Source organism: Phocoena phocoena, chromosome 9, assembly GCF_963924675.1.
Source record: "Phocoena phocoena chromosome 9, mPhoPho1.1, whole genome shotgun sequence".
NCBI lineage: Eukaryota > Metazoa > Chordata > Mammalia > Artiodactyla > Phocoenidae > Phocoena > Phocoena phocoena.
In genome coordinates, this window is record NC_089227.1 from 61,926,222 (window position 1) to 61,942,464 (window position 16,243).

Here is a 16,243-nt window from a genome sequence, read left to right on the forward strand (position 1 = left end):
GCAGGCACAACAAAGGCCTTGGCCAATCCCACTGAGAGCTCATGAGCTATAATGACCCTTCAGAATTGTCCCAGTTGGGGCAAGAGGCTACATCTTACACCCCTGCATAGACCGGTCATTGTGATGCAGGATGCCCCTGGAAATGAGGCGTGGCCTTGGATAGCGTAGCTCTCTTCAAGCAAGAACGACCAATCCCTGGAAAGTGGAGGTCATGTGCAACTGTTACCTGAAGTCAGCTATTAACCAGCAGTTGGGAGAATAAATACTTCAGTCCTGAAGTCAGGTGTAGGGGTTAGGAGGCAAATACAAGTGGCACAATACAGCATCCACTATAACTTCCAAATCATGTTCCAAATGGAAAATGTAACCATACTTTTAATAAATTCCCATTGAACACCACCATGCATGACACATTGTGTTAGAAGGTGAGACTACAACACGAAACAAGATGGTCTCTGCCCTCACGAATTTTCCAGATGTGGGCAGGAACTAATTACCACAAATGTAGTGGCTTAAAGCAATATCCATCAACTTCCCGTCTCTGGTCTGGCATGTAAAGAGATTAGAAGTCTTCACTCTGTCCTAACAAGTAAAAAGCCGAACAAACTAATCATCAGATCTTCTTAAATCTATCAGAGAATTGAGGTCACAGGGCAAACCGCTGACCCCAAAATTGGAGAGATGGGCAGATACAGAGTCAAAACTTACTGGAGCAGAAATCTCCGTGGGAACCACTGCCATACTTTGCTACCTGCCAGAAAAAAAACTCTGGTTTTAACATTCTCATGCGAGGGCATCCCTGGTGGCGCAGTGGTTAAGAACCTGCCTGCTAACGCAGGGGACACGGGTTCGAGCCCTGGTCCAGGAAGATCCCACGTGCCGTGGAGCAACTAAGCCCGTGTGCCACAACTACTGAAGCCCGCACGCCTAGAGCCCGTGCTCCACAACGAGAGAAGCCAGGGCACTGCAACAAAGAGTAGCCCCTGCTCGCCGCAACTAGAGAAAGCCCACACACAATAACAAAGACCCAACGCAGCCAAAAATTAAAAAAAATAAAACAATTTAAAAAAGAAAAATCTCATGTGATTTGGTTCAGATCACCCAAACAGTCACCCTTAAAAGGCCAAACTATCTTTTAACATAATCTAATCATGGGAGTAAAATCCCTTAAAGTAACAGTTCTATAGGTTTGGGTAGGAAACCTTGGGGCTGTTTTACAATTTCGCCTACCACAACCATGATGGCAGGCTGATAAGATACCTCTGTAAAGGGAGGTCTGGTGGCTTCTTTTGACTTCCTTAATAGTAGAGAGTACTGAGTTTGAGGAAAGAAGTTTTAGGATGAAGGAATTTGATTGACAGCTTTATGGGCTCAGCAGTCTGGAAATCAGAACAGAGGAGGAGGAGTTTGGTTTGAGGTTCTTTTGGGTAAGCTGGGCAGAAAAACCACAAGTCAAGGGAGATAACAGGCTTAACTGATGGACCACAGAATGTAGGCCGGCGAAGCCCACTGCTTTTTTTTTTTTTTTAATAAATTTTAATAACGGTTCTTTTTAAATTTTATTTATTTATTTTTGGCTGCACTGGGTCTTTGTTGCCGCGTGCGGGCTTTCTCTAGTTGCAGAGAGAGGGGGCTACTCTTCGTTGCGGCGCACGGGCTTCTCACTGCGGTGGCTTCTCTTGTTGCGGAGCACGGGATCTAGGCGCGCGGGCTTCAGTAGTTGTGGTGCACAGACTTAGTTGCTCTGCGGCATGTGGGATCTTCCTGGACCAGGGATCGAACCCATGTCCCCTGCATTTTAACCACTGTGCCACCAGGGAAGTCCCAAAGCCCACTGCTTTAAGTTAACCCAAGTAGAACAGGCTGTCCTGCTCATTCCCCACATACTGGCCTCTTCAGGGATTACTCCTACTCTCCTAACATTTCACAATTAAAATACCATATTTATTAAACCATTTCTCTAATATTGGAATGGTTGTTTCCAACTTTATATAATTTCGGACTTTAAGAGGATATTGTTATCATCAGGACAACCTCACCTTACATCCTTTTCATGTCTTTTATTCTCTCGTATGATGTCATACATGGGATCTTCATGTGCCTTAAGGGTGAGAAAAGGTTAAGGTTGGGTTAGGCTTCATGGGTTGTTAGTTAATTAAACATTAAATCCCTGTTACTAAAAGCCAGTTATTCTTTTCCAGTTTGGTTGTTCAAACGTTCTAATCCTTCCTAAGGGTCACCAGAACTGCAAACTCCCTGAAGCTGTAAAAATAATTTTCCAATTAGAAAAATACAGAAGGGAATTCCCCAGTGGTTAGGCCTCCAGGCTTTCATTGCGGAGGGCCTGGGTTCGATCCCTGATCGGAGAACTAGGATCCCGCAAGCCACGCAGAGTGGTCAAAAAAAGAGGGACTTCCCTGGTGGTCAAGACTCCACACTCCCAATTCAGGGGGCCCGGGTTCAATCCCTGGTCGGGGAACTAGATCCCACATGCATGCCACAACTAAGAGTCTGCATGCCACAACTAAAGATCCCACATGCCGTAACGAAGATCCCGTGTGCCGCAACTAAGACCCAGCACAGCCAAAATAAATAAATAAATATTTTTTAAAAAGAGAAAAATACAGTATATAATTTAAATATCCTTTATAAAGCATTAAACGATGGCAGAATCATGAAAAACTATTCAAGGAAGAAATATTGAGGCAATTCTCTTTGTTCTATGTGGATACATGATCAAGAAATAGTATTAAGAAAAACAAGTGAATTATAAAATTATATATAACAATGAAACATTTATAGGTATGCAAAAATATATAAGTATCCCAAACAAAATATGGAAGTATACTGGAGGTATAGATAATTTTAAATGATTTGAATTACTTAAAAGTAAGAACACGTATGGGAAATGTTATGGTATTTGAATTATCTCATTTTAAAAAAGAATAAATGTTTATTACAGAAATTTTAGATATTATCAGAAAATTAAGTTTTTTAAAAAAATCTACTACTTCACTACCCAGGGATAACAGTAATATTAACATTCGGTCTCTGTTTTTCTTTTTCTTTTTTTTTTTTTTTTGGCTGCACCACACAGCTTGTGGAATCTCAGTTCCCTGACCAGGGATTGAACCTGCACCCATGGCAATGAAAGCGCTGAGTCCTAACCACTGGACCACCAGGGAATTCCCTGGTCTCTCTTTTTATTTATTGGCCGCATTGGGTCTTTTTTTTTTTATTTATTTTTGGCTTGATCGGGTCTTCGTTGCTGCTTTCTCGAGTTGCGGCGAGTGGGGGCTACTCTTCACTGCGCTGCATGGGTTCTAGGCACTCGGGCTTCAGTAGTTGTGGCTTGCAGGCTCTAAAGCACAGGCTCAGTAGTTGTGGCGCACAGGCTTAGCTGCTCCATGGCATGTGGGATCTTCCTGGACCAGGGATTGAACCCATGTCCCCTGCATTGGCAGGCGGATTCTTAACCACTGCACCACCAGGGAAGTCCCGCATTGGCTCTTAGTTGTGGCACATGAGATCTTCGTTGAGGCATGTGGGATTTTCAGTTGCGGCATGCAGGATCTCTCATTGTGGTGCACGGGCTTCTCTCTAGTGGTGGTGTGCAGGTTTTTCTCTCTCTAGTTGAGGTGCGTGGGCTCAGTAGTTGCAGTGCGCAGGCTTAGTTGCCCTGCGGCATGTGGGATCTTAGCTCCCTGACCAGGGATCAAACCCGCATCCCCTGCATTGGGAGATGGATTCTTTACCACTGGACCACCAGGGAAGTCCCTGGTCTTTTAAAATTGTTATTATAAATTTTATAATATTTTAAAATATAAATTGTTATTATAATTTATGAAAAATTATAATCATACCATTTATATAAAAAACTCTATTACTTTTCAGTTGTTTTCATAAACATTTTCCCATGATATTACACATTTCTTCTAAAACACAGTTCCTAATGGCTAATTATTTGTTACAGTAATTTATGTTGATATATTGGACTATTAAGGTGTTTCCTATTTTTCTTTAGCTCCCATTTTTCTAACCACATAATAATGAAAGCTATCCTTATACATACATAAAGAATTGTGTATATATTAATGTTCTCTTACATCCTTAAGGTAAATTAAAGTGGGATTTCTGAGTCAAAATGAGTATGTTTAAAGTTTTTGAGATTTATCACCAAACTATGTTCTATAGTATCTGTAGAAATTGTCATTCCACCTAGAAGTAGAACAATTGATCCAAAATAAGTTATTTCAGATTATTAAAATGAAAACACAACATCTTAAAATGTCTTAAAAACTGGAGAATGGGGCTTCCCTGGTGGCGCAGTGGTTAAGAATCCACCTGCCAACGCAGGGGACACAGGTTCAATCCCTGGTCTGGGAAGATCCCACATGCCACAGAGCAACTAAGCCCACGCACCACAATTACTGAGCCTGCACTCGAGAGCCCGCGAGCTACAACTGCTGAGGCTGCATGCTGCAACTACTGAAGCTCGTGTGCCTAGAGCCCATGCTCTGCAACAAAGAGAAGCCACTGCAATAAGAAGCCTGCGCACCACAACGAAGAGTAGCCCCCTGCTGACCGCAACTAGAGAAAGCCGTTGCACAGCAATGAAGACCCAACGCAGCCAAAAAATAAAATTTAAAAAAAACCCAAAAAACTGGAGAATGTCTGTTGACTCCAGTTTGATATATATTGATAACCTCAGTACATCCAGACAGCTACATATTTCACTTGACAGAAGCAGTTACTGAATGAAGAATTTACACCCCTGGGAAATGACTCTGTTAAAATAAGGTGAGGAAATGATAATTTTACTGTCATGTAAAGAGCAAATATAATTTATATATACACTTCTAGCTTATAGTTTAAATCTTCAGGTAAAGCCTGGAAAACTAAAACCCTCATTTTAGTTATGAAACTGATTTTTTTATACAATAAGTAAAAAAAACTGATTTTTTTATACAACAAGTTAAAAAAAAGTGATTGAATAAATAACAATGTCTGCTTCAGAAAAAGAATCACTATTCCCAAGGTATAAGCGAATAACACCTTAATAAGAAGTTTTCTGTTAAGATCTAATCTGTCACACAAATGTACAGGCATGCCTCATCTTACTGCACTTCACTTTATTGCACTTAGCAGATACTACGTTTTTTACAAATTGAAGGTTTGTGGCAACTCTGCGTTGAGCAAGTATATCAGCATCATTTATCCAACAGTATTTGCTCACACCATGTCACTGTGTCACATTCTGGTAATTCTCACAATATTTCAAACTTTTCATTATAATTACATTTGTTAGGGCGATCTGTGATCAGTGATCTTTGATGTTAGTACTACAACTCTCTGAAGGCTCAGATGATGGTAAGCATTTTTTAGCAAGAAAGTATTTTAAATTAAGTTATGTACTTTGTTTTTTTAGACAGAATGCTATTGCATATTTAACATAATACAGTATAGAGTATGACTTTTATATGTGTTGGGAAATTTAAAAATTCATGTCATTCACTATATTGTGATATTTGCTTTATTGAGGTTCTAGATATTGCCAGAACCAAACCTGCAACATCTCTGAGGTACGCCTGTAATTTAATACAAATGTAGTTAACACCAGATACTTTGGCCAAATAACTTCTGGGAATGTATTTTGTGTGAATTTGCAGTTCACTGTTAGTACCTAATCAACTGATATTCACTATCTCTGATAAATGCAAATTGATATGGTGGGGTTCTACTTACTACTCTGAACTGTTCTAACTTTTGGTTGCCTTTGATAAAAAATGGGCATTCTTTGTCGCCTGTTCGGTGACCATATCGTTTACAGCGCCAACCTGAAAACAAAGAAAAGAGGAAATACTTCTGTAAGATAACACAGTTTCCTTTAATGAAGACAAAGGATCAGTAGATCATATTAAAGTTTTTCTTCATTAAACTCCAATTCTAAAAGCAAATGCAATCAGTGAATGAACCATGTAAGATCCTAAAAAACAAAGGGAAACTACAGATCTTCCTTGAGTTATGATGGGGTTACATCCCAATAAACCCATCATAAGTTGAAAATACTATAAGTTGAAAATGCACTTAATACACCTAAACTACTGAACATCATAGCTTAGCCTAGCCTACCTTAAATGCACTCAGAACACCTACATTAGCCTACAATTGGGCAAAATCATCTGACACAAAGCCTATTTTGTAATAAAGTGTTGAATTTCTCATGTAATTTATTGAATACTGTACTGAAAGTGAAAAACAAAATGGTTGTATGGGAACATAATTTTGAGAGCTGGATCTCAGGAAACCATTGAAAAACAATGAAGTTTGGGGGTTCTCTGTTGACTGCCTCTGAGCTGTCCCTGTCTTTATCTCTCCTAACATTTAAAGTTCAGGAAAGGAGGATAACACTCCTTCAAACCAATGTCTTTCTTTGTGTTCAAAACCCTCTTACCTTTAAAGGAAAGGTGATCCTTACTATTCAAAATGTGGTCCATGCACAAGCAAAATCAACAACACATGGGAGATTGGTAGAAATGCACAGTATTAGGCCTACCCCAGAAACACTGGCACATACTTGGAGTTCAAAAGACTTATTGGTGATGTGTAGACATATTAAAGTTTGAGAACCACTGTTCTAGATAATACTACAATCACTAAAATCAATGAAAATATGCATATGTGTGTGTGTGTGTGTGTGTGTGTATATATATATATATATATATATATCTTGTTTGGAATGAGTCCAAGTTTTGTGGTACCTAAGCTTAAATTACTTGGTGGGGGTGGGGATGGAGGGGGCTCTTTAGGAAAAACAAAAATCTTGCCTTGGCAAATTTTACAAAATCATATGACCATAATCAACACATCACTATGGTCCCTGCAGGTCTTTGAAAGACACAAGTGAGGGGCCCTGAAACTAAAGCTTCATTTACTTCTTGGTAAAACTGGATCTGGTACCAACCTAAACTTTTATTTTCCAAGTCAATGCAAATAACTAAAATACTAAGTGAAATGCAACTAACCACCTCATCAAACAGAGCAGTGGTTTTCAAATTTTAAAAAAAAGCCATAGACTTCTGGGTAAAGATGACAGATTAAACACATTCATCTCCTTTCATTTCCTTCCTGAGATTCTACAAAAATGACAAGAGAATTCTTTTCAAAAGGAATAATCCAGGAAGTATCTCAAGAAGGGCCAAGTAACAACCTCCATAAATCTGTTCCTCCATAGAAGCATTGGAAATAGTTGCAAATTTTTCCAAATCAAGTTGTCTGAAACCTTGAAAATTAACCAAAGGCTTGCCACAATCTAAAGAGTATTAATTAAAGAATCCCTACTGAGCCTTGGTAAGAACAGCAGGATTTCTGGCGTTTTAACTGGGCTCACTCCCAACCCCTACTTACACAACAGTCTTAAAAACAAGCAGCCCTGCAACCATGACAGCTGTGAAAAGCAGCAGTGTCACACCCACTGAAGAGGGAAGACTGGATTTTGAGCACCTCAAAAAGCCCTGACTTCAGAGCACAGAGCCACGCTGGCAGGGTATCATTGCTATCTGACCAGTCATGCAGTTTGCTCTACAGAAAAAGCCCTACCCAGGATATTTGTCAAAAATAGTCACTTGCAATTGTTTAACATCACAGCGTATTATGGCTGTGATATCACTGGGTAAACAAGAGCCCAGCCAAAAGTTTAAAAGGAAGATCTGGGGAATGAGATGTCCATAGAGGGCTCTCAAAAATTCTGACATAATTCCGGGAAGCTAGAAGACTATACACATGTGTAAGGCTGTGTGCATGCATAGTAAAGGCCTGAGAAGGCCTTTTTTTTCACTTCTGACTCACTGTTAAGGCTCTGTGCAAGCAGGCACTAAAGGCTAAGGCAGACATGTAAACCAAACCACATGAGCATTTCAGGTTTGTCTTAACACACACATATAACCTCTTGGCAAAGGGTAGAAGGCTTCTTAGATCAATGCATTTAAGGAAATCTCTGTCGTATTATTAGCTGACCTCTAAGCTAGCAGAGGAAACTTCAGTGGCCATACACTACAGGGAATACAGACTTACAGAATTAGTTAGGAAAGTCACTAAAAATACAAAAAGGAACAATAACAAAACCTGGGTAGAAGGGAGAATCTGATTTCCAGACCACCTTACATTATCTAAAATGGGTAGTTTTCACCAAAAAATTGTAGAACACAAAGCAACAGCAAGTCCAGATACTGGACTTACCAGACAAAGACTTTAAATCAGCTATTATAAATAAGTTCAAAGAACTAAAGGAAGTTATGTCTAAAGAATTAAAGAAAAGTATGAAAGTGATGTCATAACAGGTGGAAATTATTAATAAAGGGATACAAATTATAAAAATAAATAAAAAAGAAATTCTGGAGTTGAAAAGCACAATAATCAAACTGAAAAATTAACTGGAAGGTCTTAACAGCAGATTTAAGATGGCAGAACAAAGAATAAGCAAACCTGAAGATAGGTAACAACTGAGATTATCCAGTCTGAGGAACAGAAAGAAAAAAGAATGAAGAAAGCTGGCCAGAGTCTCAGAGACCTGTGGGATACCATCAAAATTCACAGCATACGCATAAAGAAAATCTCAGAAAGAAAGGAGTGCTAGAGAGTGTAGAATGTTTGAAAAAATAATGGCCAAAAAACTTCCCCAATTTGATGAAAAACATTAATCTACAAATCCATGAAGCTCAATGAACTCCAAGTAGAATGAGTTCAAAGAGATCCATCATAGGCAAACTGTTAAAAAGCGAAAGATAACAAGAAAATTTTAAAAGCGATGAAAGAAAAACAACTCATCACATATAAGCAATTCTCAATGAGATTATCAGATGACTTATCACAAACCATGGAGACCAGAAGGCAGTAGAATAACATATTCAAAGTGCTGAAAGAAAGACTATTAAGCAAGAATTCTACAGCCAGCAAAATTATTCTTCAGAAATAAAAGGGAACTTGAAGTTCAGATAAACAAAATCTGAAAATTTATTGCTAATGGACTTGCCTTACAAAAAATAACAAAGCTGAAATGATGAAAGGATACTAGGCAGTTACTCAAATCCACATGAAATACACAGCACCAGTAAAGGTAACTACAAACATAATTATAAAAGACAGTATAAATACATTTATTGTAATTCTTTTATTCTCCTATCTCATTTTAAAACAACTACATAGAGAAATAATTATAAAACAGTGATGATGAGCTTATATAAAAATGTAATTTGTATGACAATATTATCACAAAGGAGGGGGAGAGAATGGAGCTGTATAGGAACAAAGTTTCTGTATTCTATTGAAATTACATTAGCATTAATCTGAATGAAAATCAAAAGGCAGGTATTGGCAGAATGGATAAAAAAATGTTTTCCAAGTACAACAAACTTTAGATTCAAAGACAAAATTAAACTGAAAGTAAGAGGATGAAAAGAGATACAAATAAAGCAGTGTTTACAGGAAATTTATAGCTTTAAATACCAACATTAGAAAAGAACAAAGATCTCAAATAAATAATCTAAAGTTCAGTTTAAAAATCTAACAGAAAGAGAGCTGGAGTGGCTATACTAATATTAGAGAAAACAGACTCAAAGGCAAAAATTGTTACAAGAGACAAATACTGACATTTTATAATGATATAAGGGTCAATCCATCAAGAGGATATAACACTTATAAACATATATGCACCTAACAACAAAGTTCCAAATAGATGCAGCACAAATGGACAGAACTGAAGGGAAAACTAGATAATGCAACAATAATAATTAGAGACTTCAATATTCCACAATGCACAAAACAACTAGAGAGAATATCAACAATGAAATAGAAGACTTCAACAATACTATAAACCAACTAGACCTCACAGATATCTGTAGAACATCTGACCACCCCAAAAGAACAGAATACATTTATTTGAATCCCACATGGAACATTATCCAGAATAGAGCATAGGCTAGGCTATAAAACAAGAATTAATAAATTTAAAAGGATTCAAACCAGGACTTCCCTGGTGGCGCAGTGGTTAAGACTCCGCACTCCCAATTCAGGGGGCCCGGGTTCGATCCCTGGTCAGGGAACTAGATCCCACATGCATGCCACAACTAAGGAGCCTGCAAGTCGCAACTAAGGAGACCACGTGCCGCAACTAAGGAGCACACATGCCGCAACTAAAGGAGCTGGTGAGCCACAACTAAGGAGCCCACCTGCCGCAAGTAAAACCCAGAACAACCAAATAAGTAAATAAAATACTTAAAAATAAAATAAAATAAGGATTCAAACCATACAAAGTATGTTTTCCAACCACAAAGACGACAAATTAGAAAGCAATGATAGTAGGAAACTTTGGGAATCTACAAATATGTAGAAATCAAACAACACATTTCTAAATCCATGGGTCAAAGAAGAAATTTCAAGGAAAATTAGCAAGTATTTTGATTTGAACGAAAATTAAACATAACATATGAGATGCAGATAAAGCAGTGCTTAGAGGGAAATGTAGAGCTTTAAATGCCTATATTAGAAAAGAATGAAGCTCTCAAATCAATAATCACAGGTTCAATAAAAAAATCCAGAAAACAAAGAGGGACCCAAACCAAAGGCAAGCAGAAGGAGGAAATAATAATAATGAACTACTGGCATTACTGGCATGTGCTATGCCATAGATGAACCTCAAAAATATTATGCTTAAAGAAAGAAGCCAGGGGCTTCATGAGGCAATGAAGATCCCGCATGCGGCAACGAAGATCCTGGGTGTTGCAACTAAGACCCAGCACAGCCAAATAAATAAATAAATATTTTTTAAAAATACTAAATGCTGGGCTTCCCTGGTGGCGCAGTGGTTGGGAGTTCGCCTGCCGAGGCAGCGGACGTGAGTTCGTGCCCCGGTCCGGGAAGATCCCACATGCCACAAAGCGGCTGGGCCTGTGAGCCATGGCCAATGAGCCTGCGCTTCCGGAGCCTGTGCTCCGCAACAGGAGAGGCCACAACAGTGAGAGGCCCGTGTACCGCCAAAAAAAAAAAAAAAAAAAAAAAAAACTAAATGCTACATGAAGAGCAGACACCAGAAAATTGAATTCTAAGCCACCAGAGGGGAGAACGGAGAATCAGCTCAATTTCTATTTGCAGCACCTCCAAAGAGCTTAGGAATTGAGCTCTGAGCACCAGATACCTCTGAAAGTAAAGGTAAAGGAGGAGCTGAAATAAGGAGGATTGATGAAAAGTTCAAGGGCAACTCTTACTAGCCCTGGTGGAAGGAAGTTTATTGTCTGAAAAAGGTAAAGCATAGATCTCTGGCAAAATGACATCAGATACATGTGAAGGCAAGGTGCCACAGTAAATACAGAAGATTACATGAACAAATAAAAAGTAAATGGCAAGATTTCCCAACCTTCTTGCTCCAATAAGATCCCACAACACTAGCAGCTTGGCCTTCACCCTCCGTGGAGGAGCCTTCTTCTCTAGGAAAATATAACTCACCCCAAGAAGAAAAACCTACAGGTACTGACCTCACAAGTTCCCAATTCACCGGACTAGAAAGATTACCCGCCAGTGAAACTCAGCAAGCCCCACTCACACACTTAGAGCTCCTAATCAACTTTTTATCTCCCAATGATGAGCAATAACTGTGGTTGCCAGTCTCAAAGATGGACCCCAAAATCCCTGACTTCTAAAAAGCATGCCCTCATGTATTCCCTGCCACCCTGAATAAGGCTAACTGCTGTAACCTAGGTACTGGAAAAAGGATGATGTGTGAATGGAGGCAAAGAGACTGCAAACTGCTATTTTAATTATGTGTGTGAAGAATCTTTGTACCAACAATGTCTTTAAAGGCAGCAGTACCCCTTCTTCAAATGCCGTCTTACGCTGGATGAAGATGCTGCTGCTCTGGTGCGGTGGAGGGTGTGCACACAGAGCTCTACCTGTTCCAGACCCACCCTCTGTGGCCCAGAGCTCCTCTCAGGTTACCTGGATAAAACCTCAACACCTCTGATGAGGATGACTGACTGAGGCAAGACCCAAGGGACCACCCTCCAATGCATCCCTTGTCCCCCATGGCATTTCTATATGCAATATCCTTTCTGTTACAGGAATATTACTGAAGCGTATACTCCGCAGGCAGCTACGGCCCTGTGGAAGACCACTGCCCTTACAGCCAGAAGCCCTGGAGTCTAGGCACTGCACTGCCTCTTACCCCAGAACACTTAATAACATATGCAAGGCAGCTTCCTCATCTATAGCACAGAGATCATGCCCTGACTTTAGCAGGGCTGTGGTGAGAATGAACTAAAAGAAGTGAACTCGTTTGTAAACAGTGGTCTATAACTTGCACGTATTGAGGGTGTTACTTGAAACCCTTCCACACTCACACTGCATGACTCTGACTTCTTTCCCCAGTGGCATCCAAAGTCCTTTGGTTGGTGCGTGGGCCAGAAATTCCCTGGCATGTTCACTGCCTGGGACATCTGGTATACAGTCTTCTGGCTTAGTCTCACCCTCCTGAAAAAGGAAACTGTGTAAGCTGTGCGGCAAAAAAGCACAGGAACTCTCTCCCACCTGTCTGAGAACACAGCCCTGCCTGGCTTTCTCATGGGCTGGAGATCCCAATGTCATCATAAATTACCCTCTGAAGAGCTAGAAAGAAAGACAAATCATAACTGACAGAAAAAACGGAAGTAACTATACTAGAAGAGCTAGCTATACCATGAAAACAAAGTAGCTGTTCTTAGAGAAGAGTTATAGTGTTTACATAGGATTGATCTGTGAGCTCCAAATTCTGATTCTAGATCACAAAAATTAGATTCTAAGATCACAAAAAGTTTTCTGCTAACTTAAAAGCTTTGTGGAATGAGGCAGAATATAGAGTTAAACAAGTAAGGTTTCCTGGAATAATAAGAACAATGTGTTAGAGTAAAATAGATTATTAGACCTTGAAGGCCACTGTCATGTTTTATAATCTCATACACGCCGTATTTGTGAGATGTATTTTCATTACCAAATAACTGCACTATATAATTAAGGTGCTGTTTTTTTACCTCATGATTTTTTCAAGTTTCCACGAATATTAAATTTATAATGGAAGAATGTTTTCTAAAAATCTTTTTTTTAAGCTGAAAGTTACCAAAAAGAAAAGGTTACTTTGGCCTTAAGTCCTCTAAGTCTCGCTCCTGCAGAAAGACACTGACACTGTGGCCAGGGTGCTGGAGGAGGGACTCCTGCAACAGGTAGGGCTGGACTGGATGAGCTTCACATCTCCTCAGAGTCCAGTGTTCTCTGAGCTGATGACATTCAAGAAATCAGCACGGGGGCGGGGGGTCAGAGAAGGAACATGGGGCAGGAGAGCTTTGAGGAGATGCAGTCACAGTGAGACAGAAAAAATGGGAGTGAGCGCTGAGGAACACTCGGGGGGCCTGCAGTGGTTTCTTAGGGGACAGACACAAGGCTGATTAAATTTCTGCAAAGGCACAGGCTGTGACAAAGCCCAAAGTGCATGAACCGACTGCCATCTGCAGGGAAGACACAGAACTATCATAAAAAGAGGTTCAAACCTTATGCAGCTGTTTTTCGTAAGTGACTGAGTCTGAGCACTGAGTCAAATCTGTCTCAGAGAAAAACCAAAAGTACAAACTTCACACTGACCTTGATAAGTCCAGGAGGTTTTTCATAACTAGAAAGGAAGAAAACACCAGTCATGAACCATGTTCATAGGAATGTAACACATCTCAATCAGCAAAAGGCAACTGCAGACCAAAATGAAAAGACTTTTTTTTTTAGAAAAAACTTAAAACTACATTATAACTAAAACAGTTAATAAAATATGCCCAGCAGTCAGAAGTCCTATATAAATAAACTGATGCTATACCACATCCTGTTCGATGTCGAACTTAAATTCACTGAAATCGTAACTTGGTGTCTTGGCACAGCGATTTTATTTTTGGAAGAAGGGAAAGCAAGAGATTGCAGGGAAAATGTGAGGTAAGAAGAGCCTTGAGGGTCTCCCTGGTGGCGCAGGGGTTAAGAATCCGCCTGCCAAGGCAGGGGACACGGGTTCGAGCGCTGGTCCGGGAAGATCCCACATGCTGCGGAGCAACTAAGCCCGTGTGCCACAACTACTGAGCCCCCGTGCCTAGAGCCTGTGCTCCGCAACGAGAGAAGCCACCGCAACAAGAAGCCCGTACACCGCAATGAAGAGTAGCCCCCGCTCACCGCAACTAGAGAAAGCCTGCACACAGCAACGAAGACCCAACGCAGCCAAAAAAAAAAAAAAGTTATAACCATGTTAACACTGACATTGATTAGGAAAGTTATTATGATGGTGCTATATTAGAAGTATGGAAACAAGAAGGGCAAGTAAGAGAACGAAATCTTTATCTACTATGACAAGAAGTTAACAGATGTCTAAAATTGTTGAGTCAACAAAACCAGGTGTAAGCATATAACTTAGAAATGTGCGGTTAAATCCAAGAAATAAAAACTAGAAGAGTCTGCACGTGGAAGGCTTGGCCTTGTTAGGAGCGAAGGGGGCGGAGGCCTGTGCAGGTAACTCTGGGGGGTAAATGATGAGTTGGACAGCCCAGCGCTATTTTTGGTAGCATTTTTAGTACTATTTGAGTTTTAAGCTATATACAAGTATTACTCCGGTATGAATTAAACTTAATTAAAATCAAACAAAACCCTGAACTAGAAAAAGCAAATATGTCCATAGCCTAGCCAGTTCCAAATCTGTGAAACTGGAAAAATCCCACTGGTCTGAGAATCACACTGCTGAATTCTGCTCTAATTCTGTTGGCTAACCAGGTCAGGGGCTTAACCACTGAGCCTCCATTTTCTCATCTACAAAACGTTATCATCTTTCTCTTGTCTGTGAAAAAGCTCTGTGAGCTATAAAATAAACACATAGTATTAACCACCACCTGGCATCTTACAGTTAAAGATACAGAGGGCTGGTGGGGCTAAGCCCTGCCTGAGCCCAGAGTGCCTTGAACACGCCAGGACTGTGGATGCCAGCAATGCAGAACCTGTATCCAAACCACGGCCCACGGAGGTGAAATTCAGCTCAAGAGCCACACTGAAAAGAGCAGGCCAGGCTCCAAGGAAGCATGCACTTTGTATCAAAGCTCCCAGAAGGTTAATGAGGGCCTTTCCTTACACGACTGTCTCAGCAATCATGAGAAGGTAGGTAATGAGAAGTGCCTGAAACAGAAATAATTCAGATAACTCAGTGAACACCAAACTTAGTAAAGTCAGACTTCTAAAGCTGATTACAGAACGACAGAAACACAGAAAAGAGCCGCAAGGGTCATTAATCCAACCTTCCACCTGATGTTTAAATCTCCTTTACAACCAACCCTTCTCTCAGGCGTTATCTGGACTCTCTCCCGGGTAGCTGGGGGAGTACAGTGCCTCCTAGGTCAGGCCACGCTGACCAGCAAGAATCTATGACTCCGGTCCTAATTCTTCTTGTTGAGCTGGAACTGGCCTCTTTGTAGCTTCCACCCTTAACCCTGGTAAAAAAAATCCTGGGGACAAGAGAGAAGTCCACGCTCTCTTCTACCTGACAGCTCCTCCCGAAGAGTCAGGGACCAGGCCCTCACCCCACGTTTATTCTTCCCTTCCTCACCGCGGACTCATGTTACGGGACTGGGCTTTTTCCTCCCTAGTTAACAGCACTAGATGAAAAGAATGGGGATTTTACCCAGTTCAGAGCGAGCCCCTTGAACTGAGAAACGGGAAAGGACCCAAGGGCGCAGCCGCACTTCTCCTGTATTCAAATCCTGACGGACACCGACGTCGCCGCACGAGGAATAAAACCGTCGTTTCCGGCGGAGAAGCGCCCGCCCGCCGCCGCCTCGCGCGCCCGGGACGAGCCTGGGGATGGAGCCTCCCGCCTCTTCCTCCAAAGGCTGAGAGTCCAGCGTCCCGCAGCCCGGAATCAAATCCCGCACCCGGCTCGCTGGGGACGGGCCCACCTGTCCACTCGCAGGTCTCCAACCCCGGGCGGGCCCCGCCGCGCGACCCCGGGCCCCGACCCCATTCCTCGCATTAGTCGGGGGCGGGTGTGACGGACTCACAAGGACTCCAGGTGCTTGAGCTGCTGCAGCTGCTGCGCGTCGTGCCGCCGCCGCCTCTGCTCCCGGCGGCGCTGCAGCTCTTGCTCCGGAGGCTCCCGCGGCCGCCGCGCGCCCCCGGTCCCCGAGTCGTCGCGCCCGAGCCGGGACGACAT

General features: G+C 41.4%; 1 protein-coding gene across 1 annotated transcript; it reads right to left on the bottom strand.

Moving 5' to 3' along the window:
- Positions 1–2,035: 2,035 nt before the first annotated feature.
- LOC136128171 (retinitis pigmentosa 9 protein-like) lies at positions 2,036–16,243 on the bottom strand. The gene is made up of 5 exons (XM_065883924.1): positions 16,092–16,243; positions 13,660–13,687; positions 12,390–12,519; positions 5,746–5,837; positions 2,036–2,101 (listed from the first exon to the last, which is right to left on the bottom strand). The coding sequence occupies exons 1-5, from the start codon at positions 16,241–16,243 to the stop codon at positions 2,036–2,038; spliced, it is 468 nt and encodes a 155-aa protein (XP_065739996.1).